This window comes from Marmota flaviventris, chromosome 2, assembly GCF_047511675.1.
Source record: "Marmota flaviventris isolate mMarFla1 chromosome 2, mMarFla1.hap1, whole genome shotgun sequence".
NCBI lineage: Eukaryota > Metazoa > Chordata > Mammalia > Rodentia > Sciuridae > Marmota > Marmota flaviventris.
In genome coordinates this window covers 2,781,576-2,807,089 of record NC_092499.1, presented here as the reverse complement: position 1 = coordinate 2,807,089, position 25,514 = coordinate 2,781,576, and the positions used below count along the sequence as shown (strand labels likewise).

The 25,514-nt window shown below is 40.2% G+C and overlaps 1 protein-coding gene across 3 annotated transcripts in view; it reads right to left on the bottom strand.

The window, feature by feature from the left end:
- Ppp1r13b (protein phosphatase 1 regulatory subunit 13B) overlaps positions 1 to 25,514 on the bottom strand; it is a 77,863-nt gene that overhangs the window by 11,418 nt on the left and 40,931 nt on the right. For all 3 annotated transcript variants that reach the window (XM_027946617.2, XM_027946618.2, XM_071607487.1), the window contains 6 exons: positions 24,402 to 24,478; positions 9,040 to 9,141; positions 5,767 to 5,941; positions 4,616 to 4,812; positions 2,821 to 2,961; positions 830 to 1,010 (listed from right to left, as the gene is read on the bottom strand). In XM_027946617.2, coding sequence (XP_027802418.1) covers positions 830 to 1,010; positions 2,821 to 2,961; positions 4,616 to 4,812; positions 5,767 to 5,941; positions 9,040 to 9,141; positions 24,402 to 24,478 — 873 coding nt within the window. The remainder of the gene's footprint in view (positions 1 to 829; positions 1,011 to 2,820; positions 2,962 to 4,615; positions 4,813 to 5,766; positions 5,942 to 9,039; positions 9,142 to 24,401; positions 24,479 to 25,514) is intronic.

The window sequence follows — 25,514 nt, the reverse complement described above, 5'->3', positions numbered from 1 at the left end:
TAATACTGGGGTTTGAACCCAGGGGCACTTAACCACTGAGCTATATTTCCAGACCCTTTTTTATATTTTAAAGACAGGGTCTCGCTAAGTTGCTTTGGACCTAAGTTGCTGAGGCTGGCTTTGAAATTGTGATCCTCCTGCCTCAGCCTCCTGAGCTGCTGAAATTAAGGTATGTATCACGTGGTTCATTTCTAGCCCTTTTAATTTTGAGACAGGGTTTCATAGAGTTGCTGAGGCTGGTACTGAACATGTATTCTTCCTACCTTACCCTCCTGAGTTGCCAGAATTATAGGTGTGCACCATGGTGCCTGGCTAGAAGCTCCAAATTTTTAATGTGGTGGGTTTAAAAGACAGACTATCAATGCAGAACCCACCTGGTGCCCAGCTATGCTGCATGGTGCTCTCTACACAAGCCTGCCTGGGCTCATCACACAGCACTACCGTGCCAAGATGAGAGTAACGGCTTGTGGACTTTCTGATCAAGGAAGACCTATTAGCTGAGTAGGGAAAGTAAAGACAAGCTAAAATACTGTCTAAAGGGCAGTGGTCTCTACCTGGCCACAGCTGTGCTTGGAGCCCTCAGGGCACACAAAGCAGTGTTTTATTCAACCATTTGTTTTGAAATGTCAATGAAGACCTCAGATGAATAAGAATAATTCACTTTTGTTTTGGGAGCATCATTATCACAGTGACACACAACTAACTGCTCAAACACTGTCCGGAAGACCAAGCCCCTCAGGGGACAGCCTGGGGTCTGATGTGGAGGCAGGGCTTCAGGGCCCTTACCCTACTCCAGCACTTCCCCCAAGAGAGGGCCTGGGCCACTCACCAGATTTAGATCTCCCATGGGCAGCACTTGAGGCAATAGTGAGAGATTGGGGCTTTATAGGGTCCCCCTGGACAGGATAGCTTCCAGCACTTGGAACTTGGATGTAAGGCCCCACAGCGGCAACCCTGCCAGACGTGCTCAGGGGTGACTGTGGTGATGATGTGCCATTCACACGGTTCAACTGTAAATCAGGAGGAAATGGAAGAGTTAAGATACTGCAAAATAAAAAAAAACACTAATTCTTCAGTTCACTGGACCCCAAGTGTGGGAGTCATTCTTTCCAGTAATAGCCACCCTGGAGAGCTACAAAAGCAGGGACCAATGTGATGACAGCATAGCTTCCAAGGACCATAATGACCTCCCTCTTCCTGGGGACACGTTCTCTCCCCTGGGTGGGCAGAGGCACTTGTCAAAGCCTGTGCTCCAAGCATTGTTTCAAATCCTGCTCCCCACTTACTGTGCTGCCCTGGGCTAGTGACTGAACCTCTGCCTATAAATTCAGAATGAGAGGTGCCCTAGGACAAGAGGCAAGGTGCCCAGGTGAGGCTCTGACTCCTGATGGTGAGTCTGGTTCTCTGAGGGCAGCTGTGCCTTTCTAAGCAAGGACACAGACAGGATACTGGCTACAAAATACTGTACAAGAACAAAAAGGCCCGATTCCTTAGGGTCCCTAGGTACACCTTCTGTGGAGGTCCACAACCTCCTACAACCGTCTGCATGTATCACTATGGTGAGAGGATTCAAGACTCTCATAACTGCTCAGAATACTTAGGACCTTCAGGGGGAGGCACATCTCTGCAGAAGCACTGACTGGATTCTCAGAGATCCGCTGGAGCAGCAGATAAAAGGAATAAGGACATTTTTGTTGTTGTTTTGTTTTTTAAATATTTATTTTTTAGTTGTAGATGGACACAATGTCTTTTATTTATTTACTTATTCTTACATGGTGCTGAGGACCAAACTCAGGACCTTGCCCATGCTAGGTGAGCACTCTACCCTGAACCACAACCCCAGCCCAGATAAGGACATTTTGATGGTTAATTTTATGCTTTAACTTGGTTGGCCCCGGTGCCCAGAGACTTGGCTAAATAGGATTCTGGATGTTATCAGAGTTTCGGTTTTTAGAGGAGATTAACATTCATATCAATGCACTCTGAGTAATGTAGATGATTCTCCATGGGAAGGTGTACCACATCCAGTCAGTGGAAGGCCTTAAAAGAAGATTGAGGATCCCCCAGAAGAAGGGGGTGCTACAATAGACTGCCTTGAACGTGAGCTGCAACACCAACTCCCCCTGGGCCTGCAGGCCTGCCATGCAGATTTTGGAATTGCTAGACTCCATGTTCACGTGACCAACTCCTGGAGATAAATCCCTCTCTCTACACACACGCACACAGTCACACACACATGCACGCACACTATGGATTCTACTTCTCTGAGAAACCCTGAACATCACACCATTACTAAAGTTCTGCCATGTAACTCAGTGTGGAGCAGATGCATGAATCCTCTCACCTATGGCTGCGCTATTGGTAAGAGAGAAAAAGGAAAACTATCATCTGAAATCATAGTTACACAAACTACTGACTTTCAAGCTTGGGTTGAAAGAAGGGTAGATGCGTAAGTAAAAGATGGATTTTGCTGTGGAATGGCAGCTTCCCTCTTCCTCTACCATCTTCCACACCCATCCCCCCGGGGAAGGCCCTGACATCCACGCCTGCCTCCCCACAGCATCCTTCAGTATAGCAGAGGCTGACAAGAAGACACTGCCACCACACCACAAAAGCATCAATCACTTAGTATGTGTATGGGAACTCTAGGAAGACATCCTTGCTATCAGCACCTGCTCTGCTCTCATGGGCTTATAGCCAGTTTTGTCTGATCAACTGTGGCAAGTAAGGGGAGGGAGCATGGTTCATTTAGTGAGATTAGCATTTGTAGATGAGCTACTTTTTGAGGTTTATCTCACAGACATTTTCTCTTTCACATGCCTGGATTTTTTTGCCATAAAGACGTTCACGCAATTCATTGATTCGCTTGTCCATCATTGCCACCTCCATGTTGCGCTTATTTAAGAGTTCCTTCTGCTGCTGGAGTTTTGAATTCTGTTCCTGATTAAGCTGGTTACGAATCTGCAAAACAGAAAGAACAACTTTTAAGACCTGTATTAATGAAGAGGTCAAATTCTCACTGCAGGGAGAAAAAGAAAAGAAAGAAAAAAGAAAAAGTAGAATTAAATTTGGATGTGTTTAGACAAATGTACTGCCATCTATGTGCTACATGTTCTGTAAATCAGCACAGGCAACGCCAGAACAGAGTTCTTATGGAACAAAAAGAGACCAAATGCATGGAACTACAAGTTCTCTTCAAAGTAGACACAGGGACTAGGGCCAAAAGGAACTCTAGGAGACCATCCTGGAGCCTTGGGGACAACCACCTAGGGCTCCATTTAGGAGTAAATCACATACATCATACATCATCATACCTCACCAAAACCCTAAAAAGTCTGCATGCTTAGCAATTGCTTCAAACATAAAAGAATGTTAAAGAACTTAACAGCAAGCACGAGTCATTTTATTTCTCAACACCTTCTTTCATAAAATGATACAGTACTTTTCTTAGCAAGTGCTAATAAAATCACAAAACTTGTTTCTGGCTTGAAAATTCACCTGAATGATAACTTATGAGAAATAGAAATCTAGAGGTTATGGACTGAATGTTGGTGCCCTCCTAACCTCATACATTGAAGCCCTCAATGTGATGCTGTTTGGAGGTGGGGCCTGTGGGTGGTGATGAGGTTTGGAGGAGGTCAGAGGGCAAGCCCGAACAATGTGTTGATTATGTGTCCTTCTAAGAAGAGAGCCAGGCACAGTGATGTACATCTGTCATCAGTTGTAAATCACTGGGGAGGCTGAGGCAGGATTCCAAGTTCTAGGCAAGCCCAAGCAACTTAGAACCTCAGCAACTCAGTGGGAACCTGTCTCAAAGTAAAAAAAAAAAAGTGCTGGGTTCACTTGCAAAAAAAAGTGCAGCAGCCAGTGATATATTTCTACGGAGATATATATCACACAAAGTATGTATGTCACACAGAGAATGAGCAGAATTCAGGGATTCAATGAGATGCAGAGCCTGTGGACAAGGACAGAACCAAAAGCCTGGTAGGTTTTGATGTGATGGAATGTGGGAATCAGAGGAGTGGTACTTGGATTCATTTGTGGTTGAATTTAACCCGTGAATGTTCCTTACTGCTGTGTGATTTTTGGTTTAATACTCGTGTCTTATGACTACAACCATACACTCATGATTCCATTTTACCTCATTTTACAAACCAGATTATATTTAGGTATCTATTATTACTTTGTACAAAAAGATTTTGTTTAAGTATATGACTTTTAATTTAATTTTATTGTATTATATAATCTGACACAAAATGAAGGTTAAAATTTCTTCCCTAAACCCTACTTTTAATCAAAGTCTTGTTAAAAATGCAAGTTTCTAGAGTCCTCTACATGTCTTATTAAAGAAGTTCTTTGGAAACCAAATATATATATTTATACCACACCTGCTTTTTACTTTTTTTTTGGGGGGGGGGGCAGTTTCTGGGAGTTGAACCCAGGTGTGCTCTACTGCTGCACTACATCCTCAGCCCTTTTTATTTTTATTTTGATTCAGGACCTCACTAAGTTGCCTAGGGCCTTGCTGAAGTTATATCCATCCTCTACTCCGGAGAAAGCCAGAAAGAGGAGAAAGTTTTATATAAATATTCCCCAGACCCAGGTGTATCACCTGTAGTTCTTGGTAAAGTCTCTTCAATTCCACCGCTGCTGGTCCTGTCAGCTTGCCGTTATGAGACTGGAACCCATTCAGTTTTCCTTTCTTTAAATCTTCCAATTGCTGACTAAGCTGATCAACTCTTAAAATTGCAGTCTGTACTTCCTGCTTCTTTTCCTGGAACATGGCGCTGAACCTTTCTATTTCAGCAGCTATAATTGCCCACCAAAAAAGAAAAAAACTCATTTAACTGACATCCTGTCTTTTTAATATCTATATGCTGCACTCAACTCTGGTATTATTTAGTGCCAGACCATGGATTAAGTGTTGCGTCATCTAAAACACACATCAGCAAGTCTTTGGAACACGTGACATGACATGACTTACAGAGCAAACCGTTTTCTCTGTAACTACTGAATGTTCCTGAAGGCAACTGATTCAGAAGCTAGCTTGGCCACACTACTCAGGAGTCTCAGGTACCAACAGAACAAAGGCCTGGTGAAGGTCTTGCTAATCACTGTAACCTAATGTATGCAATCACTGAAAAAACCACAGAGCCCACACAGAAACAAAAAACAGCAACCACATGGTGAAGCTTATAATTTCAGCCATTTCATGACAACAGATGCTCATAATGAGTGAGTCCTGGAGCAGCCCTGGCTAACCAAAGGACTCCAGTCACCAGTGTACAAGAGGTGACTGCATCATCAGGGTTGGACTAAAATAGACCGTTCCCATGAATATGCACAATTGCTACTGTTAATAAAAATTTTAAAAGAAGAAATTACCTTGATTTGATCAATACACAATGTATACCTGTATCAAATTATCTCACTGTATCCCCAAAATATGTATAATTAAAATTATATTTAAAAAACCAAATCCAGAAAATTGATGTTAACACTACATTATGAATTCAAATACAACCTAATTTGGATTTCACTAGTTTTATATGAACTTCTTTGTGGGCTGGGGGAATGCATAGTTAAAAAAAAAAAAATCACTTAACCTAACCAACCCAGTTTTCTTAGGTGTAGAAAACAGTAAAGCTTTAGTGCACTTGGTATAGCAAAATTCCACATGAATTCATGCCTGAACCATCAGCAACCAGCCTCTGACTTATCTAGGCCTGGAGCGTATGGACACAGTGGGCCGCGGGAACCTACACAGATTGCCGTTCATGATTTTGCTATAATCAACTTGTCCTCTCATGGCACGAATTTTCTTCAGCTTGTTTTCCTGGGCTTCAACTCGTTCTTTCAGTTTCTGAAGCTTTTCGTTTTCAGAAATAGACTGCTGCTGGCGGCGTTCCTGTTGCTTTAGAAAATGTAAACGTTGTTCCTGACAAAGAAGGGAAAAAATCTTAACTTTGCAAATTAAAACTTACAATTACATGTATATACTTTTTAACTGAGTGTATTCCATACCTACTTTAACAAATATTTAAGAAACACTAAAAGAATTTTTTTAAAAATTCTTTTAAAAAAATCTTTAAAAAAATTCTTTAAGATGCACTTAACCACTGAGCCACATCCCCAGGCCCCCTTTTGTATTTTGTTAGAATGGGTCTTCGCAGAGTAGATAAATTGCTGAAGCTGGCTTTGAACTCACGATCTTCCTGCCTCAGCCTTCCGAGCCATTGGGATTACAAATGGGTGCCACCAAACCCAGCACTAGAGGAATCTTGTGCAGAGCAGTTCACAAAAGCCTGAAATTATTGGGTATTAATGTGAGATGAGTCTGGGAATTTTCAAGAGGATCTGACTAAGTGCACTGCTCTGCATCACTTGGTCGATAGCAGCGCCACTATGGAAGGTGCAGATAGGCTCACTGCAGAGAACATGTGCCCAATGCCAAATCTCCTCTGCATCCCACCACAGCTGTCAAGTCTCTGTCAAACTTGTTTCCACCAGAGTATAGGCTTTCTGCTGCTACAACACTTCAACCACTCCTTAACTTCCCAAAGGAAATGAGCGTAGGCAGCAGAGATTTTACATGAAAACAGAAAAGGCCATCAGTCAGGAGATGAGCCTCCAATTTCCAGGGACACTGAACAATCAAGGAAGTGTTTGCTTTTTTAAGTATTAATGATAAAACATTTTTAAAAAGGATACTTCTAAAATAAAAAAAATATATGTAATGCTTTTCAGTAGTTTTTCCCTTATTAATGTGAAAACATACCTTAAGGATAACAGTCAAAATTAAATATTCATGCCCACATGTATGCATGAAATATACGCAAACAAAGAGAGGCTTAGGTAAGATTTTGCACGCATTACATACCACTTTCTGAAGGAAAGGAAAGACGTTAGGGTTAGAGTATTTAAGATCTGGAATTCACTGTGGTCTGCATCACTGAATAAATATATCTATACATTTTTTGTGTGTGTGTGGTACTCGGGATTTAACCCAGGGTCTCGCATGTGCTAGCCAAGCTATCTATCACTGAGCTACACCCCAGCCCTTATTTTATGTATTATTATTACTTCTTGTGGTGCTGGGGTTGAACCCAAGGTATCACACATGCAAGGCAAGTACTCTGCCACTGAGGTATATATCCTACCCTTTTTATTTATTATTATTTTTTTTTAACTTTGAGACAAGGTCTTGTTAAGTTGCCCAGGCTGGCCTGGAACTTGTGATCCTCTTACTTCACCTCCTGAGTAGCTGGGATTTTAGGCACGTGATAATACATCTGGCTATAAAGTTGATTTTGTTTTACCCAGTACTGGAAATTGGGGCACTTTATCACTAAGCTATACTCAACCCCAATCCTTTCCATTATTTTTTAAATTTTGAGACAGAGTCCTGCTAAGTGACCCAGGCTGTCCTCAAACTTCCCGCTTCAGCCTCTCTAGTAGCCAGAATTCCAGGTATGTGTCACCTCACCTAGCCTATTTATTGTTCTTTTTGCTGTTTTTTAATAGCAATATTCTTGGATCAATATATTGAAAGGAAATATGAAGAATTAGAAAATTTATAATTACATAATACTATGTATATTTCATCTTAGAAATTATCAAGAGGGTGAAATAATTTCTAATTTTAATTGTTTTTATTCTTATAAATCCAATAAAATTTATGAGACAATGTTTTAAACAAATCCAACAAATTGTTATTTACATAAAAGTAGATAGATACAATGAACTGTATATCCAATGCATGAAAAAAATGAATTGGTCATTTCCTGGGGGCCATCTGTGAATTTTATGTGAACTAAAGTGCTGTTGAAGCCATTAGGCAGGAAAGCCTGGTGGTATCAGGAACTCCCAGCAGCAACCCCAGTGGTTTAAGAATGCCTGGTTCATGTGGCTTCCTACCCAGCTCCATCTCAAGTTCAGCACAGCACCAGAGAGGAGGAGACCCACTGGAGCCACACTGCCTGTTGGAGATGGGTCTGGCTTGCTAAAATGCCAATCAACCTGTTTACTGCAAGACCCCTGCCACACCAAGAAGCAAGCACCAACCAAGACTCCTCCGGCTGAACCCTTGTTCCTGCCTTTGATGTACTCCCCCTTAAATAAAGAATCTGAGCCCTTTTTCAGTTGTTCAGTTCCAGCTCCAACCAGGACTGGAAGACCTATCAGATGCTCCCCTTTTTATAACCAATTTCTGGCTCTGTCTCTATTTCTTACTAATTATTTCAGACTTTTTGTTTCCTGGGCAGCTCACACCTCCTGAGCAGGAACCTATCCTGGTAGGGTGCTGGTCACCCTGCAATAAGTAAATCTCTCTACAGAAGAAGTCAATAAGAACTTAGCTGGTAAGGTTTAAAGGTTCTCCTTAGAGCAGTTTCAGAGCATTTTAAGGCCATTTACAACATGAGTCAGTTTCAGGAGGCATGGGCAACAGGTCTGATTTTTTTAGTCTATCAAGTATGACTAAAATATGATTTAGAAAAATTCCAAATCCAGCTTTACAGAATCCCAATCACAATTGCAGAACCCAGTGAGTGACTAAGTCCGCATGCCATCAACCAGATAGGTCCAGCACAGAGCAGCAAACCAGGCAGCCTTTCACCAGCTGTCTACCTCCAGGGCCCAGCCAGACCTTCCAGCACAGACTGTGGGGCTCCTCTACAATACCAACACCAACCCCTGGCAGAAAATATGCCAGAGGAAAGCAGAGGTAACAGCAGAAAGCATCCTTTCCAAATTCTGTCCTTCATTTGAAAAGGGCCAACTATCTCCTGTTTAGAGTGCCTGCATGGAAAGGGTCAGGGACTCTTGCTGGGATACCTCCCCACCATCACGATGCTAAGGAGCATCCATTAACACAGAAGGGATCACACAGAGAAAAAGACACTGTATTAACACTTGCCTGGGGGGGCCCCATCTGGCAAGTGTGACCCGTGCCAAGTAGATGAATTCTAATCTGAAAGACTGTTGAGGCACACACATTTTGAATAATGCTTCCTTAACTCTGTATTTGTAACTTACCTTGGCAACCAACATTTGCTGCTGATTTTCAATTTGCTGCTGTTGCCTAGCTGCCATATCTTGGAGCTCTGAGAGGGTAAGTTCAACACGTGGATTCCCAACCTGCCAAGAATGAAAGGTATTCATTGATATCTATGTTCACCTGCAAAATCATTTTTCTGTAGTGCCAGAATTCACACAAATCCAGATTTTAGATAGAAGTTAAGAGGATGCAAATTATTTTCTCCTAAGACTTTTTCCTAATTGTTGACTATTTTTATTAACTATGAATAAGAGGTTTGAATTTTTTTTCCCGAAATAACAGCTTTCCTAATGCATAAAAACCAGACACTATAATAATACGGGGATAAACATTAGGAAAATGTGTTTTGGGTCTGGGGATATAGCTCAGTTGGTAGAGTGCTTGCCTCACATGCACAAGGCCCTGGATTCAATCCCCAGCACCCCCCCCACACACACACATCTGTAAAAAAAAAATGTTTTATAAGTAAATTATTTAGTATGGATTAGGGGTTTAATAAATGTATTTGAACAGATGGGGCTGTCAAAATATTTAAGGATATATAACTGCAATTGTATGGATGATACCCAAGGGCATCAACTTACTGTCATCTGCTTTTTTTTTTCAATTTTTTTTTTTTTAGTTGTAGTTGGACACAATACCTTTATTTTTATATGGTGCTAACCATATATATATTTATTTTTATATGGTGCTAACCCAGTGTCTTGCACGTGTTAGGCGAGCGCTCTACCACTGAGCCACAGCCTCAGCCCCTGTCATCTGCTTTTGAGAAAATGAAATACATAACAGTTTCTAAAATACAAGTGCTTCAATAAGGATTAGAATGGCCTACAGGAAAAAGTGACACATGATCTGACAGAATCAAGTATGTGAGATGAATACAAAAAGGTGATACCTTGGAGTGGCAGCTGGCCACACACCTTCTTCTGTAGCAATGCCCTATAAGCCACTGGACTCCAGAGGTAGGTGCTATAAAATCCCCGTTTCACAGAAAAGGAAAGAAGCAGAGGCAGGCGCTCTTCATCCAGCACTCTCCCTACATCCCACTGTGTGCACTGCACTGTGCCCAGTGTTTCGGGCACCATGCCACACATTCTCCAAGACAAGCCTCTCTGCAAGGCATGAGACCACTCAGTGAAGGGCACGCCAGAGGAGGCAACTTACAAAACAGCAGAGCCTTGCTCTGATCAAACTGCCTTCCTGCGCCCCTTCAGTTCCAACCATGGCAGCCACATCAACTCTCAAGACCCTTCACCTTCTACCACCCTTAAATCTCTCATGATTCTTGAGTCAGTTCCAATCCCTGTCCCTTTGGCTCCATGTCTTCCCAAATTTTTATGGTATTAGAGCACATTCTTTACTCCAGAAGAATGGAATAGGTATTAGTCCAGTGGTCTTACATGAAGCTCCCATTCTATGTATCTAAATTAGCTCCTAAGGAGTAATGTGAAGCTCACCTTTCTTAAACTAAGTTTTTGTTTTTGTTTTTTGTGGTGCTGGGGATTGAACTCATGGCCTTGTGCATGCAAGGCAAGCACTCTACCAACTGAGCTATATCCCCAGCCCCAAAATTAGGTTGTTTTTTTTGTTTTGTTTTTTAACTTTCATTATTTTGAGACAGGGTCCCGCTAAGTGACCCAGGCTGGCCTCAAACTTGTAATCTTCCTGCTTCCATCAATGCTTAGAATATCAATCAAAAGGATAGAAGTGAAACTTTTAACTGTTTGTATTCTGGCACTTAACATAAAAAAATGTAGGGCTTATAAAATATTTTATATTTGTTTAAACTGAAACATTTTATTCACCATCATAAACATTTATACTCTTTGCAGAGGTTGCATGTGTTTTTCTAATGACAAAATTAAATTATACCATGTTGTCAGAAAGCATTCCGGTGTTGTGTATATACACTAATATACAGTAATAATATTTTAGTGAAGTAGATCTTATGTGCAGAAAAGTGCGGTAAACCATAATATACAACTGAATCAATTATTTCAAAGTGAATAATTCACTTTGTGTTATTTGATTGTACTTAAATGGGTTATAAAAACATACAGCCAACCAACATGAAGCAATTTATATTTTAGTATATATTCCCTTAACTATTCACCATGAACATTTAGCAACACAAAGCACTTTTTCAGTTTTTTAAAAATATTTTTTAGTGTTGATGGACCTTTATTTTATTCATTTATTTATATGTGGTACTGAGAATTGAACCCAGTGCCTCACACATGTGAGGCAAGCACTCTACCACTGAGCCACAACCCTAGCCCCACTTTTTCAGTTTTTTAAGAAAACAAAAATGCTTCAGTGAAAATTTGATCCTTTTATAACAGGGATATATCACTGTACTACATTAAACAATCCCAGCTTACAATTTTAAAATTCCCCTTTGATCTCAACTTATTCAAACAAACTTATGCCCTAACTTGTTCTTATTTGTCTTCACTGCAGGATGAGATTAGATCTTGCACCAGGCCCTTCAGGGACCCTGGTGATGGCAGAATCACTTAATGAATATGGCCCCAGTGCAGACCAGGACAGCCACCTCCATCACTGAGTGAAATGGCTAGAAAGTCCTCTCAGCCAGCCAGGCAAGCATGGCAACATGGCCAGAACCCAAAGGAAAGGGCTGGCAGCCTTCTGTCTGCTCCTGGGATCCTCCTTGAGATCAGCTGCCTGCACCCAGGGCTCAGGGACCTTGCTAATGTCCCTCTTCACTATCTGAGCTCTGGATTCTGGGAAAGCAGTTATGTTCCTAATGAACCTGGTTCATTCTCCGGCTAATGCGGGCATCCTCACTCCCCATGGTCAATGCAGCTCAGCCCACTCAGGTATGACTACACACACACACACCGTAGCACTGGCAGAATGGCCAAAGACAGTTTTTCTGATTGCTCATCTGATCACCCCTTTCTCCTAACTCTCATAAATCTATTGTGGAAATGGGAACTCAAGAGACTAACTTCTGCTGTGCAACATTTTTACATACACAGTATTAGCTGATAGAAGGCTTGTACCAAGAGCCTATTAGCTAACATGAAGCTTCATGAAGCTATAAGCTATAGGAGCAATAAGTCCTGTCCTGGCCCTGGCCACAGCCACCAGGGACCAGAATTTTCTAAGTGACTCAATCCTTTTTTCTGCCTCCACCAGATCCCTGTCATAGTCTGCCATGGTGTTTCAAACTCAAACACCCAGACTTCTTTCATTCCATCCTCCTTGAAGAGTCTACATCCTCCTTATCATTATGGTTTCCCTACAGATCTCTCCCAATCCCTCATTAACCCAAATGGCTTCGGGCCCTTATCACCTCCTTCTGACCATGTCCCCCAATCCCTGTCTGTCCATAATGGCCATATGCTGTGGTGCCATGGCAGTTCATAAACAAAAAAGCTAAACGATGTGCTTGAGACTTGGTACCCAAAGAAGCACTGATTGCAGTCCCCCACTCCACACACAAGGATGAGAAGGCAATGCTTGTTTCCTGGTCCTAAACTATCCACGCACAGCACAATACTGTAATAATCCATTCACTTCCCATGTGCCAGACACACAATCTTAGACCCTGAGGACCACACAAAGGTAAAATTGCTCCCCTGTTATTTTCCATGACACTCTCTTCTGATGAAAGAAAAGAGAATCTCACGTGGGAAGCAACTAGATTACTCCATCAAATTCAACTATGACCATGAGAAACTGAGCTCAGGTTTTCTTTTGTATTTCTACTGCAAAATAAAAGTAGCATTTCCCAGGTAACAGTGAGAACCTAGATCATCACCATGCACTCTGGGAGAAGTGCACTGCTCAAGCTGGCAGCCATTCCAAAAAGCTCATGAGAAGCACATAAAAGCAGACATTCCACCGAGCGCGGTGGCACACACCTGGAATCCCAATAGCTCGGGAGGCTGAGGCAGGAGGATAGTGAGTTCAAAGCCAGCCTCAGCAAAAGTGTTCATTTATTTAGATGGAGGTTATCAGTGATTTATTCCTTTGTATTGTTGACTAGTTTCCCATCACATGGACACATCCTGCTTTGTTCACCCATTCTTCTATAGATGGATAGCAGAGGACTATTTTCATTTTGTGGCTATGATAAATAAAAGGTGCGACGAGCAATGATGCACTGATATTTACATGGACAAAGGCTTCTACTTCTCTTGGGTGACCAATATCAAGAGGTGGACCAGGTATGTGGTATGGCAGGTATATGTCTAATTGCAGTAACTATTAGACTGTTTTTGACAAAGAAGGGATTACAAATAAATGGTATTTAAGGATCAGACTTTCAACAAAGAAGCTAGCCTGTGATTTGCCAAAAGTTAGATAAGAAAAGGAGGCTTATTTTCCATGTTAATTTCTCATCTTTATTAATGTGTGTGTAAATCATAACTTGAGAAGCTACCAAAATAAATAATGTTTGAAAACTAGGCTACCAGAATGAGATTTTTATAGATACTAAAAACAGCTACAACTCACTTAATAACTATAGTTGTGGCTTTTGATCACAGGTCAGTTGGTGACATGGCTTTAATCAAGCACATTTTTTGTCTCTCCAGGCAATGTTTTAAATGTTACTTTAAACTGGTGGTACAACAACCCAGGTATTAAAGATACATTGTCATGATCAACAATTATGCAATATAAAATACACATCTTCTACCATAATAACATGTTTTTTGTAGATTTTTTAGTCTCTCCAAACATTATAAAGAAGACACTTTACATTCTGTTTAATAGGAAAACAATCTGCCAATATGTACTAAAAGTAATAGCTTTATCAAAGACTGTAATTTCATCCAGAAAACAGAAGGGTCATCACATTATGGACTTTAACTCTTAACACTGCAGATTTTTTTTTTTAAACTACACCATTCTTCATATATTTTTTTTGGGGGGGGGGTGGGCATAAGGACTCTTTCATCCAAAAATGCACTAACTAAATACTGTATAAGAAGTGATACTTGGGCTGGGGATGTGGCTCAAGCGGTAGCGTGCTCGCCTGGCATGTGCGCGGCCCGGGTTCGATCCTCAGCACCACATACAAACAAAGATGTTGTGTCCGCCGAAAACTAAAAAATAAATATTAAAAAATTCTCTCTCTCTTAAAAAATAAAAATTTAAAAAAAAAAAAAAAAAAAAGAAGTGATACTTGCAGGGCTGGGGTTGTGGCTTAATGGTAGAGCGCTTGCCTAGCATGTGTGAGGCACTGGGTTCAATTGCGTTTAGCATCGCATATAAATAAAGGTCCATCAACAACTAATAAAAATATATATTTTTTTTTTAAAAGAAATGATACTTGGATATTACAGTTTCAGGGAAACAGACACAATCACCATCTTATTCAACCCATCCTTCTACTCACAGACCATGGTACAACTTGAAATTGTACAGCACAGATGAATCCAACAGGCGGCTTCTGCGCTCTCCATGCTGCTCTATTTATATGCACATGTGGCTCTCAAGTGCTCCTGTTCATGCTACCCTAAAGGTGCTTTCTTGTCCTGTGACTATTCGGCCAGTGCAATCTTCCAAAAGTTGAAAATTTGGTGAAGAATAAGATGCAGAAGGGAATCACACTTTGAAGTCATTCCAAAAAGTGGTTCCCTTGTATCCTGCCTCCACTAATCACACCTGTGTGAAACACTCCATCCTTCCTCTGGGAGGCACCACACTTTCATTACACAGCACTTTATGTGCCGACTGAATCTGTATGTTATTTAGGTTTGGGAAAATTACTAGTGTATCAAGAGGCTTTTTTTTTTTTTTTTTTTTTGAGATGGGGGTCTTGCTATGTGCTATGCTGCCTAGGCTGGCCTAGAACTTGTGGGAGGACTCAAATGCTTCTCCTGTCTCAGCCTATGAAATAGCTGGGACTACAGGTGTGTGCCACCACATCTGACAACAATCCATCTTTCTTCATGCCTTCATTGGTCATACATTTTTGTATTTGTGAAAATAATTTGGGAATCAACAGTACATCTTTACCCATTCCACAGGTACCATGTATTAACTGTTTACTGCTGAGGAACAGGTCACCCCAAAACTTAGTGGCCTAAAACAACAAAAAATATTCTTAGGGCTTAGTGTCTGTAGGCAAGGGATTTGGAAGCAGCTTGGCAGGGTGATTAAGGTTTCTCCCAAGGTTGAGTCCCATGTCAGCCAGGGCTGCAGTCATTTCAAGGCTTGATTGGGGATCAAGGATCTGATTCCAAGACTGCTCACGTGCATGGCTAGTGAGTTGGTACTGGCTGCTGTTGGAGGCCATGGTTTGTTCCCTAAGTGGGCCTCTTCATAGAACTGCTTGAGCATCCTCTGGACATGATGGCTGGTTTCCCCCAGAGCAAGCAATCAAGAAGAGCACCAGGAGGAAATTATCTTTTTGAATTTTTTGTAAATGAACTAGCTTCAGAAGGAGAAGCAAGTCACCAAGTCTGTGAGAGGAGGGAAATTAAGCTCCTTTGAAAGGAGGTATGTCAAAAAATCTGCAGATGTTCTTAAAAACCACCTCAGCCATTTACTGTAAACTCCTACAATAACTCTATGTACCTAAACTTATTTCTTAATTATTCCCCACTTACAGGAGTTCAGATGTTATTCCAAACAGCACTATCACAATCCAGAGAAAGAGTATGCCTATCTTTTTTCCCTTTCCGTACCCAATGTCTTAAAGTGCCTATCTTCAAGGGAGCTACTACCACCAACAGAGGTTTTAAACATAAATGGTACTTTTATCCCTCAAAGCCCATCATAGAGTCCTTGGCAATCAGTTGATAGAAAAAAACAGTATATTTTGTTAGCAATTAAACACCTACTAGTAAATGGGTCACTTCAGATTTCTCTAATTTTAATACTCAACCAACCTACCTCCCCTTTGGTTATAATAAATAAGAAATTCACTGTTATATTATTTGGAAAAAAAAAAAAAAAGATGAATTCAGTGAGATGCCACAGAACAGCTCCACATCTGTCCTGCCTGCTGCAGCACTCGGGTCATACTGGAAAGTACACTACAGTCCAGCCTCTCTCCAGCCAAACTCCTCTCATTCTTCCCAGGTCTGGCTTCCTCCTTAAATTCCCTATTGTGACCCCAGCATGGCCACTGATTTGAACCTCCCTTGCCTGACATTCAAACTGTTGCTTAAGTGCTCTTTACCCTCTCATGCCTGGGCTTGCCTCTTCCCGTTCCTCCCCACATGGGTATTTGCTTCATTCTTCCTGATGTCTATAATTCCCATGCCCCTAATTTCTAAACTTTGCCTATCCTTAAAGAAAGACCTAGCGGCAAGACCATCTGCTTCCTGAAATTGTTCCTGATTCACAAAGGAACTGCCCATTCAATTGTTCTGAATTCAGGATGTTTATTCACTTTCAGAGACGGGAAGAACTCAGTACTTTTAAATTAATTCTGAATTCTAGAGAGTCCACAATTAATGCATAATGAGGGTCTACTGCATGTCAGCACATATGCAGATTGTATAAACATTTTTATATACCTTAATTAAGCTAACAGAAGTCCTAGATAAACAGTTCTTAAGCTTATTTTAGGTATAAGAAAGCTACAGCTCTGGGCAGCTGGTGACTGGCTGCTCTAACCTTCTGGGGTGGGTCTGTGGAAGACCAGGACCCTAGCTAAACCCCTGATAGCTGGCAGATGATCTTTCCATCACACAGAGGACACTGCCACCTGTCTATGTGCCAGGCTGCAGCACAGGCACTCTTGACTGCTCCTGACCAAGAGCATTTATCACATCAGAGGGTAAATAGTCTAAACACCATGGAAAGTTACTACCTTAATCACATGAAAATACTGTATTTATATGGCCATATACATCAACAATTTCATACAGTTCAACTTAACAGGAAAGGATTAATCCTCCCCCTTGAAAATTAGGAATGCTAAAGATAACTTGATTGAGAATAAAATAAAGAGAGAATGATGAGTGCATTGGAAATGAAGTTCAATGGTAGAACATTTGCCCTGGGCTCCATCCTCAGCAAAGAAAAAAAAAAAATTGAGTGTGAGTGAGATAAGTAATGAAATAAGAGTGACAGTTTTGGGAAGATTTTGAGAAATAACAAAATAGATTAAATGTCTCCTGCCTAGAGGCATTGAAGGGCTTTGGAGGGTAGTGATGGCTGGGGTGACATTGCCAGGGCACTCCAGAGGAAGCCTAACCTCATCCTCATCTTTCTAAGGGTAACTTCACTGAAGCAGTCATGAATGGATTATAAGAGCTAATGAACTGATTTTTTTTTTTTGTACTGGGGATTGAACCTAGGGGTACTTTATCATGAGCCACATCTCCTGCCCCTTTTACTTTTTTATTTTAGATAGGGTCTGGCTAAGTTGCTGAAGCTGGCCTCAAACTCCCCATCCTCTTGCCTCAGGAGTAGCTAGGATTATAGGTGTGCACTACGTCATGCCCAGCAGAAATACAGGCTCGAGGCCAGCCTGGGCAATTTGGTGGGATTCTGTCTCAAAACAAAAAATAAAAAAGGACTGGGCACAGCTCAGTGGGAGAGCAGTACTGGGTTCAATCCCCCATGTGCAAAAACACAGACAAAAAGATTTGTATAATGATCATTTTGTTAGCTGATAATGTTTCTGGTTTAAGATATCATCAAGACATATTTTTTCTAAATTGTAATTTGTAGATAGCTGTATACCTTTTGTGATTATATCACCATCGCTTTGTAAATTGTACTTTCCAATATTTTTCTTTGAAAATGATTCTCTCCCCAGGATTCAAGTAGTGATGACTGCTCTTGGAGCACCACAGACCAGGGCCTCCTGGGGCTGGGTCTCCTGGCAGCTTCCTATCCCTAGCTCCCCATCCATCCTTCACTGCTGCAGACTGTACCAGGAACCCTCTGAAACAGCTCACTTAAAATCTGTAGAATTTAGTTGAAGCATTTAGTAAATGAAGACCCAGCACCTCCCCAGGTAGTACTCTGTTTGCCCCCTCTTTCAGGGTCTCCTTCCTTCCTGACCCACCCAGTTTACAGCTACTACCAAAAAAATCTCCTGCTTCTTCTTTGCCTCTGCAGAAGCCTCTGATTGCTTTCTCTGGGACATCTTTCCGGATAGCGTCCTCGATGCAGCTGATCAAACATGCCTTACTACTGTGGTGCTTGTTCTACTTTCTCTACACTTTTCAGACAACTTATTTGTTTACAAACCTATCTCCAGGACCAGGTTGTGGCTCAGTGGTAGAGTGCATGTCTAGTATGTGTGAGGCACTAGATTTGATACTCAGCACCACATATAAATAAAAAAATAAATAAAAATCCCATCAACAACTTAAATATATACACACACATATGTTCATACATATATACATATCTCTAAAAACAGCTTTTCTTTATCAAATCAGAGAGGAGACTCCAATTGGCCTCTACCACACATCTTTTATAATTTCTTTGGTCTCTCTGAAATTAAAATAAATTGGATAGAACAGTTTAAAAAAAAAATAAAAGAGAAATTCTAAGCCTGGGTTTAATCCCCTAAGTAACCCTTAGTAATTCTTTATACTGACATGTTTTATAGGTTCTTCTTCTATGTGAATCTCTTACTATAAAAAAGAATTACTTTAATAAAAAAGAATTAGATAGAATGTCCAGTATCCTATATTATTTGTAATTACACTGTAATTTAATTGTCATAATATTTTTTAAAAAGCTATAATTATTTTTTTAAAGTATAAGTGGCTTCTCAAGCATAATGTCATTTCAAAACTAACAAACATTCTTAAAACACAACTCATGCAAAATCATTAGGATAAACTCTACTTATGCTCATGAAATATTCTAGAATATTAAGTCATTCCTCTTTTTCCCTACCTTTTCAAGGTTATAAATTTACAGGTTTGAAGAGTATTTTTACTTGTCTGTTAAGCAAATAAAAAAGTGATAATAACATCAATATATAAGAAATGTTTAGTAAAACTAAGGCTCTTGCTTCTCTAACATATCACTGTATTCTGGAAATTGAATATTTCATATTCCAACAAGCACTAAACCTCACAAATTAGAAAGAGCCCATTGGGGTTGAGGGCATGTGCAAGGCCCTGGGTTCCACCCCCAGCACTAAGAAACAAACAAAAACCCCCAGGACCCAATTAGATATCTAATACATATATATCTTATATATACCCTACCCCATGCAGTACTACTACAAAATGTCATTTTGTTTTGTAAGTGTAAACTATATATACTATAAATGTAAATTATATATATGTGGGTGATCAAAACTCACCCACATCAATTCAGTTCAGTTCAACACACATTTATACCTAAGGCAAGATGCTAGGAACAGCCAGGGCTAAGGGATCAGTAGGATAATAGAGCTATCAACAGAATAAGCTGGACAATTGCAAGCAAGACAGCGGGGAGACTACTTCCAGCAGCATAGTGGACAGGACACTCTAAATTGCACCTGCAATAACAGCATCTAAAACACAAGATAAGCCCAGGTGGTACACGCCTGGAATCCCAGTGCTTTGGGAGGCTAAGGCAAGAGGATCTCAAGTGAGGCCAACCTTAGCAACTTAGCAAGATCCTGTCTCAAAAAAAAAAAAAAAAAAAGAATCTGGGGAGAAGTTTGCTGGTAAGCGCTACTCAGAGCCAAAAAATAAATAAAAGACAGGGACTGGGGTTGTAGCTCAGTAGTAGACTGCTTGCCTCTCATGTGGAGGGCTCTAGGTTCGAGCCTCAGCACCACATAAAAAATAAAATAAAGGCATTGTGTCCATCTACAACTAAAAAAACCCCACATAAATAAATAAAAGACAATACAAAACATAAGAAAGATATTTTTAAAAGCATTACCAAGTTGACACAATAATAAACAACTAGGGTTGTGGCTCAGTGGTAGAGTGCTCACCTAGCATGTGTGAGGCGCTGGGGTCAATCCTCAGCACCACATAAACATAAATAAATATATAAAGGTATTGTGTCCATCTACAACTAAAATATTAATATTTTTTAAAAAATAATAAAGCAGATACTCTGACCACTGAAGGAACACCAAAGCTGGCTCTGCCCTGAGGCCTCTGCCCACGTGGACACTCGCACTCCAAAAGCTGGAGTGAACATTTGATGCACAAGTTGGCACAGACATCTGCTTTCATTTCACTCCAGCAGATGTTTAGGAGGAGAATTTCTGGGTTATATAACTGATTAAATCTAGGGAAACAGCCAAGCTGTTTTGTAGATCATGGAGTCTTACCTTCCTAGCAGCGATGTCCAAGAGTTCCCACTCTCTCCTTCCTCACCAGCACTTGCTATGATCAGTCTTTTAACGTCAGACATCCTAGTGTTTTGTGCTTTCCCAAAGGCAAGGGATGATGTTGAATACCTTCCCATGCGCTTGACACTCACATATCCTCTTTAGTCAAGGGACTGTTGAATATCTCGTCCATCTCTTTTTAAAATCAGGATGTGTATTTTCTGGTAGAATTTTAAGAGTTCCTTATATATTATGGATAATATCCTTCATCAAGTATAAGATTTGTAAGTACAGGAGGAACTCTCTTGTCTTTTTATTTTTATTTATTTATTTTTTAAAGATTTATTTAATTTTTTTAGCTGTAGTTGGACACAATACCTTTATTCATTCATTTATTTTTATGGGTGCAGAGGATTGAACCTGGGGCCCCACACATGCCAGGCAAGCTTTCTACTGCTGAGCCACAATCCCAGCCCCTGTCTTGTCTTTTTACAATAAATATTAAAAAGCACTTTATGTGAACTAAACAGCCAAATGGACATGGCTGAGGACAAAGGTAATCACCTTTGATATATTTACAAATATCCTGAATACAATACAAAATGAAAATATTAAAAAGAAATTCAGAGAAATTAAAAGAAATCTGTACCTAGTTTTGCTCCAAGTGGAGGATTATTTGATCCTAATTTAATTAGTTCCCCAAACAAAGAAGATAGGACTCCAGGAGCACAGACAACAACCAGGCTGGAAGCAACAGGGTAGGATGAGCTGTGCCCTAGTACATCTGAGACAACCCTTGGCCAGAAGTGAAACTGGATTAGCAGTTCAGTCATATCACAGATGGTCATGGCCACAGAAAACTGGCAACACCTCTGTAAAGGTGAATAAAATGGAGAGCACTGAGGTAAGGCAGACTGAGTAAAAGACAGCAGGCAAACCCCTAGATCTCCTCCCCTTCTAGACTTCCTACCCTGGCAGAAGTCTATAAGTTTTTTTCTAGACAATTAAAATGTTATCTGACAGGTATGGCTAAGTCCTGGATACCATAATGTAAAAGGGTGTTTGAGTGACTATAATAACAAAAGCTTCCAAAAATAATCAGACATTTATGGTCAATTGATTTGACAAAGGTGTTAAGAAAATTCAGTGAGATAAAGAACAGTTTTTCACCAAATGGTGCTGGAATAATGAGATATTTACATGCAAAAGAATGAATACAGATCCCTACCTCATACCACACACAAAAGTTAACTCAAAACAGATGACAGAAATGCAAGAGATAAAACTACAAAACTCTCTTAGAAGAAAACATGGAAGGCAAGATTAACTGGTCCTGGGAACTTGCATAGTATATAGGAATAAAGCAGAAACCAATTTATTTTAAGCTAGATTGGTTAAGAAAACAGGACAGTATTTCCAGGACACTAAGCAGAATGTGTTTTCTCCTTTGTTGATTGGGCTATGTCCTTTTGCTATAGTACATCATCCTATGAGTCCTCCTAGCAAATTGGAATTTGGGGGTATTCTTGGGAACCCCAATACAGGAACATACAATGAGAATAAAGCAGTGTGCCTTTATAAGGAAAAAAAAAAAAAGCCGCCACACAGATTAGCCTGACTTTGTTGACCTGCAATTTTCAGAGACTAGAACTTCCCAGCCTCTTGCCTCAGCAGCTGCTAATGGCCATGAATCATACTAACGCAGCATCCTGCCTTTTGCTTCCAACCCACCCTTTCCTCATAGCTGCCACTTGATCTGCTCTGAGTTGCCTCAGCCCCAAGTGCTGAAGCAATTCAGTAGTACCATTATTCTATACCAAGGATATAGGATGGATACACACACACACACACACACACACACACACTCACACACACACACACAAAAAAAGAACTTTTTTGGGAAAGATGTTTTTAACAGTATTAATTTAAAAATGCATGTAAAAGTGCTTTGTAGACAAGGAAGTATTTTACAAGGGAATGTGTTACTAGGCTTAAAAGGCAGGTGTGTGTGCTATAAAAGACAGCAACATCTTTGATGTGATGCTTCCAGCACGAGGTTATTCCTCTAGACCAGGTCTCATATCTTCCTCTATTATAAACTCACATAAAGTGTATATACATATTTCAATTTTTGATTTCAGGTTTCAGTTTTGTTGCTCTTAAAATGTATACATTATTTCCAAATTAACAAATCAATTTCATCAAGTGAGAAAAGATCATAGACCCATCACATCAAAATCGGCCTTCGTATTTTACTGTACCACTGGAATCCTTTCCTTCTGAGTCCCCTCCATGTATCATATAAACACAGTCACTCCACCTTAACACACTGCCTACCCAATGTATTTTGTCACCATCTCAAATTCAGGTCATGATAAATTTTGAGACTCAAAAAGATCTTCAAACCTCTGCTAGACAAGTAAATTTTGAATGCTTACAATAGTGTGTACCTGTGATCTGGAGGTTCCCAAACCTGGTAGGACAACACAGTCACATGGGAGTATTCTAGACTCCATCCAATTTACTGAAACATAATTTCCATCAATGCCTCTACTCTTTAAGACTCCTAAAGTAGAGAATGTTGGCAGACTGCTACAGGGCTGTAGAGCTGGGCTGCACAAATAAGTCAGATGGCAGGAGTAAGAGGAGGACTTGTGCAATGATTTTTATATTCTGGAATGTAAGAAAGGAGAATCCACCACAATCTTGATATCAAGGATGTTTCTTCCTTGACCAAAAAAGGACTATGACATTGAAACCAAAAAGAAATTAAAATATAATCTAGTATAACACATGGCTCTGCAGTACATATCTGCAAAATGTATAATAACAAAACTACTAAACAACTTGTAAAAGTTATTACTAAAATTTCCTACTTGCTCTTTCCTTCAATGCACATCCTTAAAAAGGCTCTCCTTTCTTGTTCTTTTTTTCTTTGCCTGTTCTTGTATAGTACTGGGAATTGAACCCAGGGGTGGGCTATGCCCCCACCACTTTTTATTTTTTTTATTTTGAGACAGGGTCTCATTAAGTTGCATAAGATGACCAGGAATTTAAGATCCTCTTTGCCTCAGTCTTCTGAGTAGCTAGGGTTACAGGCAAGCACCACCAAGCCTGGGTAACTCTCCATTTTCTTCCTCACCAATAACCAACATTTACCCTGCTCATCACCTCTGCACCAGAGTGACAAAGGAAGACACCTCTCTCTGAGCCAGCAGCTGTTCAGAAGACTTCACTCACTACCCATCTTGTCAACATTGAAGACATGAAGTAAGAATGCCACTTGACAACTAATTCAGAAACCCCTCTGCTCCTCTATAGACATCAGGCACATGTCTACTGCTCTAGGATGGGGAGTGGGTAGCATGTGGAAGGAAGACAGAGGGTTCTGCTCTGGTGGAGACTCTGTCTGCATTATGAATCACAGTGTAGACAGGCAAAAATCACTTAGGGACTGCTTCTTTATAATTTCATAAAATATTTTTAAATCCTTAATGGAAATGAGAATTTCTATTCCCTCAAATAATTCTTTAAAAATAAATTATAAGGACTGGGGTTGTGGCTCAGAGGCAGAGCACTTGCCTAGCACACGTAAGGCACTGAGTTCGATCCTCAATACCACATAAAAATGAAATAAAGATATTGTGTCCACCTACAACTAAAAAATAAATATTAAAAATAAAATAAAATAATAAAAATCAATTACAACCTAAATTCGTTAGTTGCTGGGGTTAGGAATACAGTCAGTGGTAGACAGCTTGTCTAGACATGTGAGGCCCTGAGTTTCATCCCAGCACCCTCCAAAAGGAAAAAAAAAAATCCATTAGATTCTATAATAGCCACTTTAAAAAAATTCAATTCAGCGGGGTGCAGTGGGATATACATATAATTCCAGTGGCTTGGGAGGCTGAGGCAGAAGAATTGCAAGTTTAAAGCCAGCCTCAGCAAATTAGTGAGATCCTAAGCAACTCGGTGAGTAACGCTATCTTGAAATAAAATACAAAAAAGGGCTGGGATGTGGCTTGGTAGTTGAGTGCCCCTGGGTCAATCCCCAGTACCAAAAAAAAAAAAAAAAAAAAAAAAATACAGTTCACCATGACTTACCCCATTTTCAGTGCGTTTTTCTCCAGGTACATTTATTACATTTCTCTGAGTTCTTTGCTCTTGGGTCTGACGGCTACCTAAAAGAAATGAAAGAACCAGACTTACTAACATGCGTATAAGAAAAAAAACAATATTCTCCAATTTCTCTATTTAAATACTTATTGAACACAAATCTAAAATGCCAAGTTGAGAAAGTCAAGACTTAGTTCAGTTGAGCCAGGCACAGTGGTGCATGCCTGTAATCCAGGCCACTCTGGAGGCTGAGGCAGGAGAATCGCAAATTCAAAGCCTGTCTCAGCAACTTAAGGAGCCCCTATCTCAAAATAAAAATAAATAAACAAAAAGCACTAGTGATATAGCTCAGTGGTAAAACAATCTGGGTTCAATGCCCAGTACCCATCCCCCAAAAAAGCACAGCTGAAAAACTGTTCCACATTCATCTTTCATAAAATTGTTTAGCCAGGTACAATGGCGCATGCCTATAATCTCAGCAACTCCAGAGGCCAAGGCAGGAGAATCTTGAGTTCAAGGTAAGCCTCAGCAACTTATTGAGACCCTAATAAACAACTCAGTAAAACCTTGTCTCAAAATAAAAAATAAAAAGGGCTAAGGATGTGGCTCAGTGGTTAAGTCCTCAGTACCAAACAAAAACAACAACAACAAAAACCAACATAAAATTATTAAATGGAATCCTTTCTTTTTACATTCTATCTCAATCTTGAAACTGACTTGTCAAAAGGTTTCTAACACTTAAAATGGCAAAGATGGTAAATTTGGGGTTAAGTATATTTTACCACAGTATAAAATAAATTTTCAAAAAAGGCTTTTATATTTCAGAAGACACTAAAACAGAATTTATTATCCACTAATGAAAAAATGGATGCAAAAAAACTCACCTACACTTACTGGGTTAAAACTGAGATGGTATACCCTCGCCAATCTGACAATGTCATGAATCTCCCTTTGTTCTGTAAAAATTAAATTTTTTGTTTAAAAAAAGGCATCAATTTAAACTGGAAAAATTCCCTATTTGTTCTGGCATCTTATTGAAAAAGGTAAAGCATAGTGAGGATGCTGCAGTATGTGGCTCTGCAGAGCAGGCCCTGGGTCTCT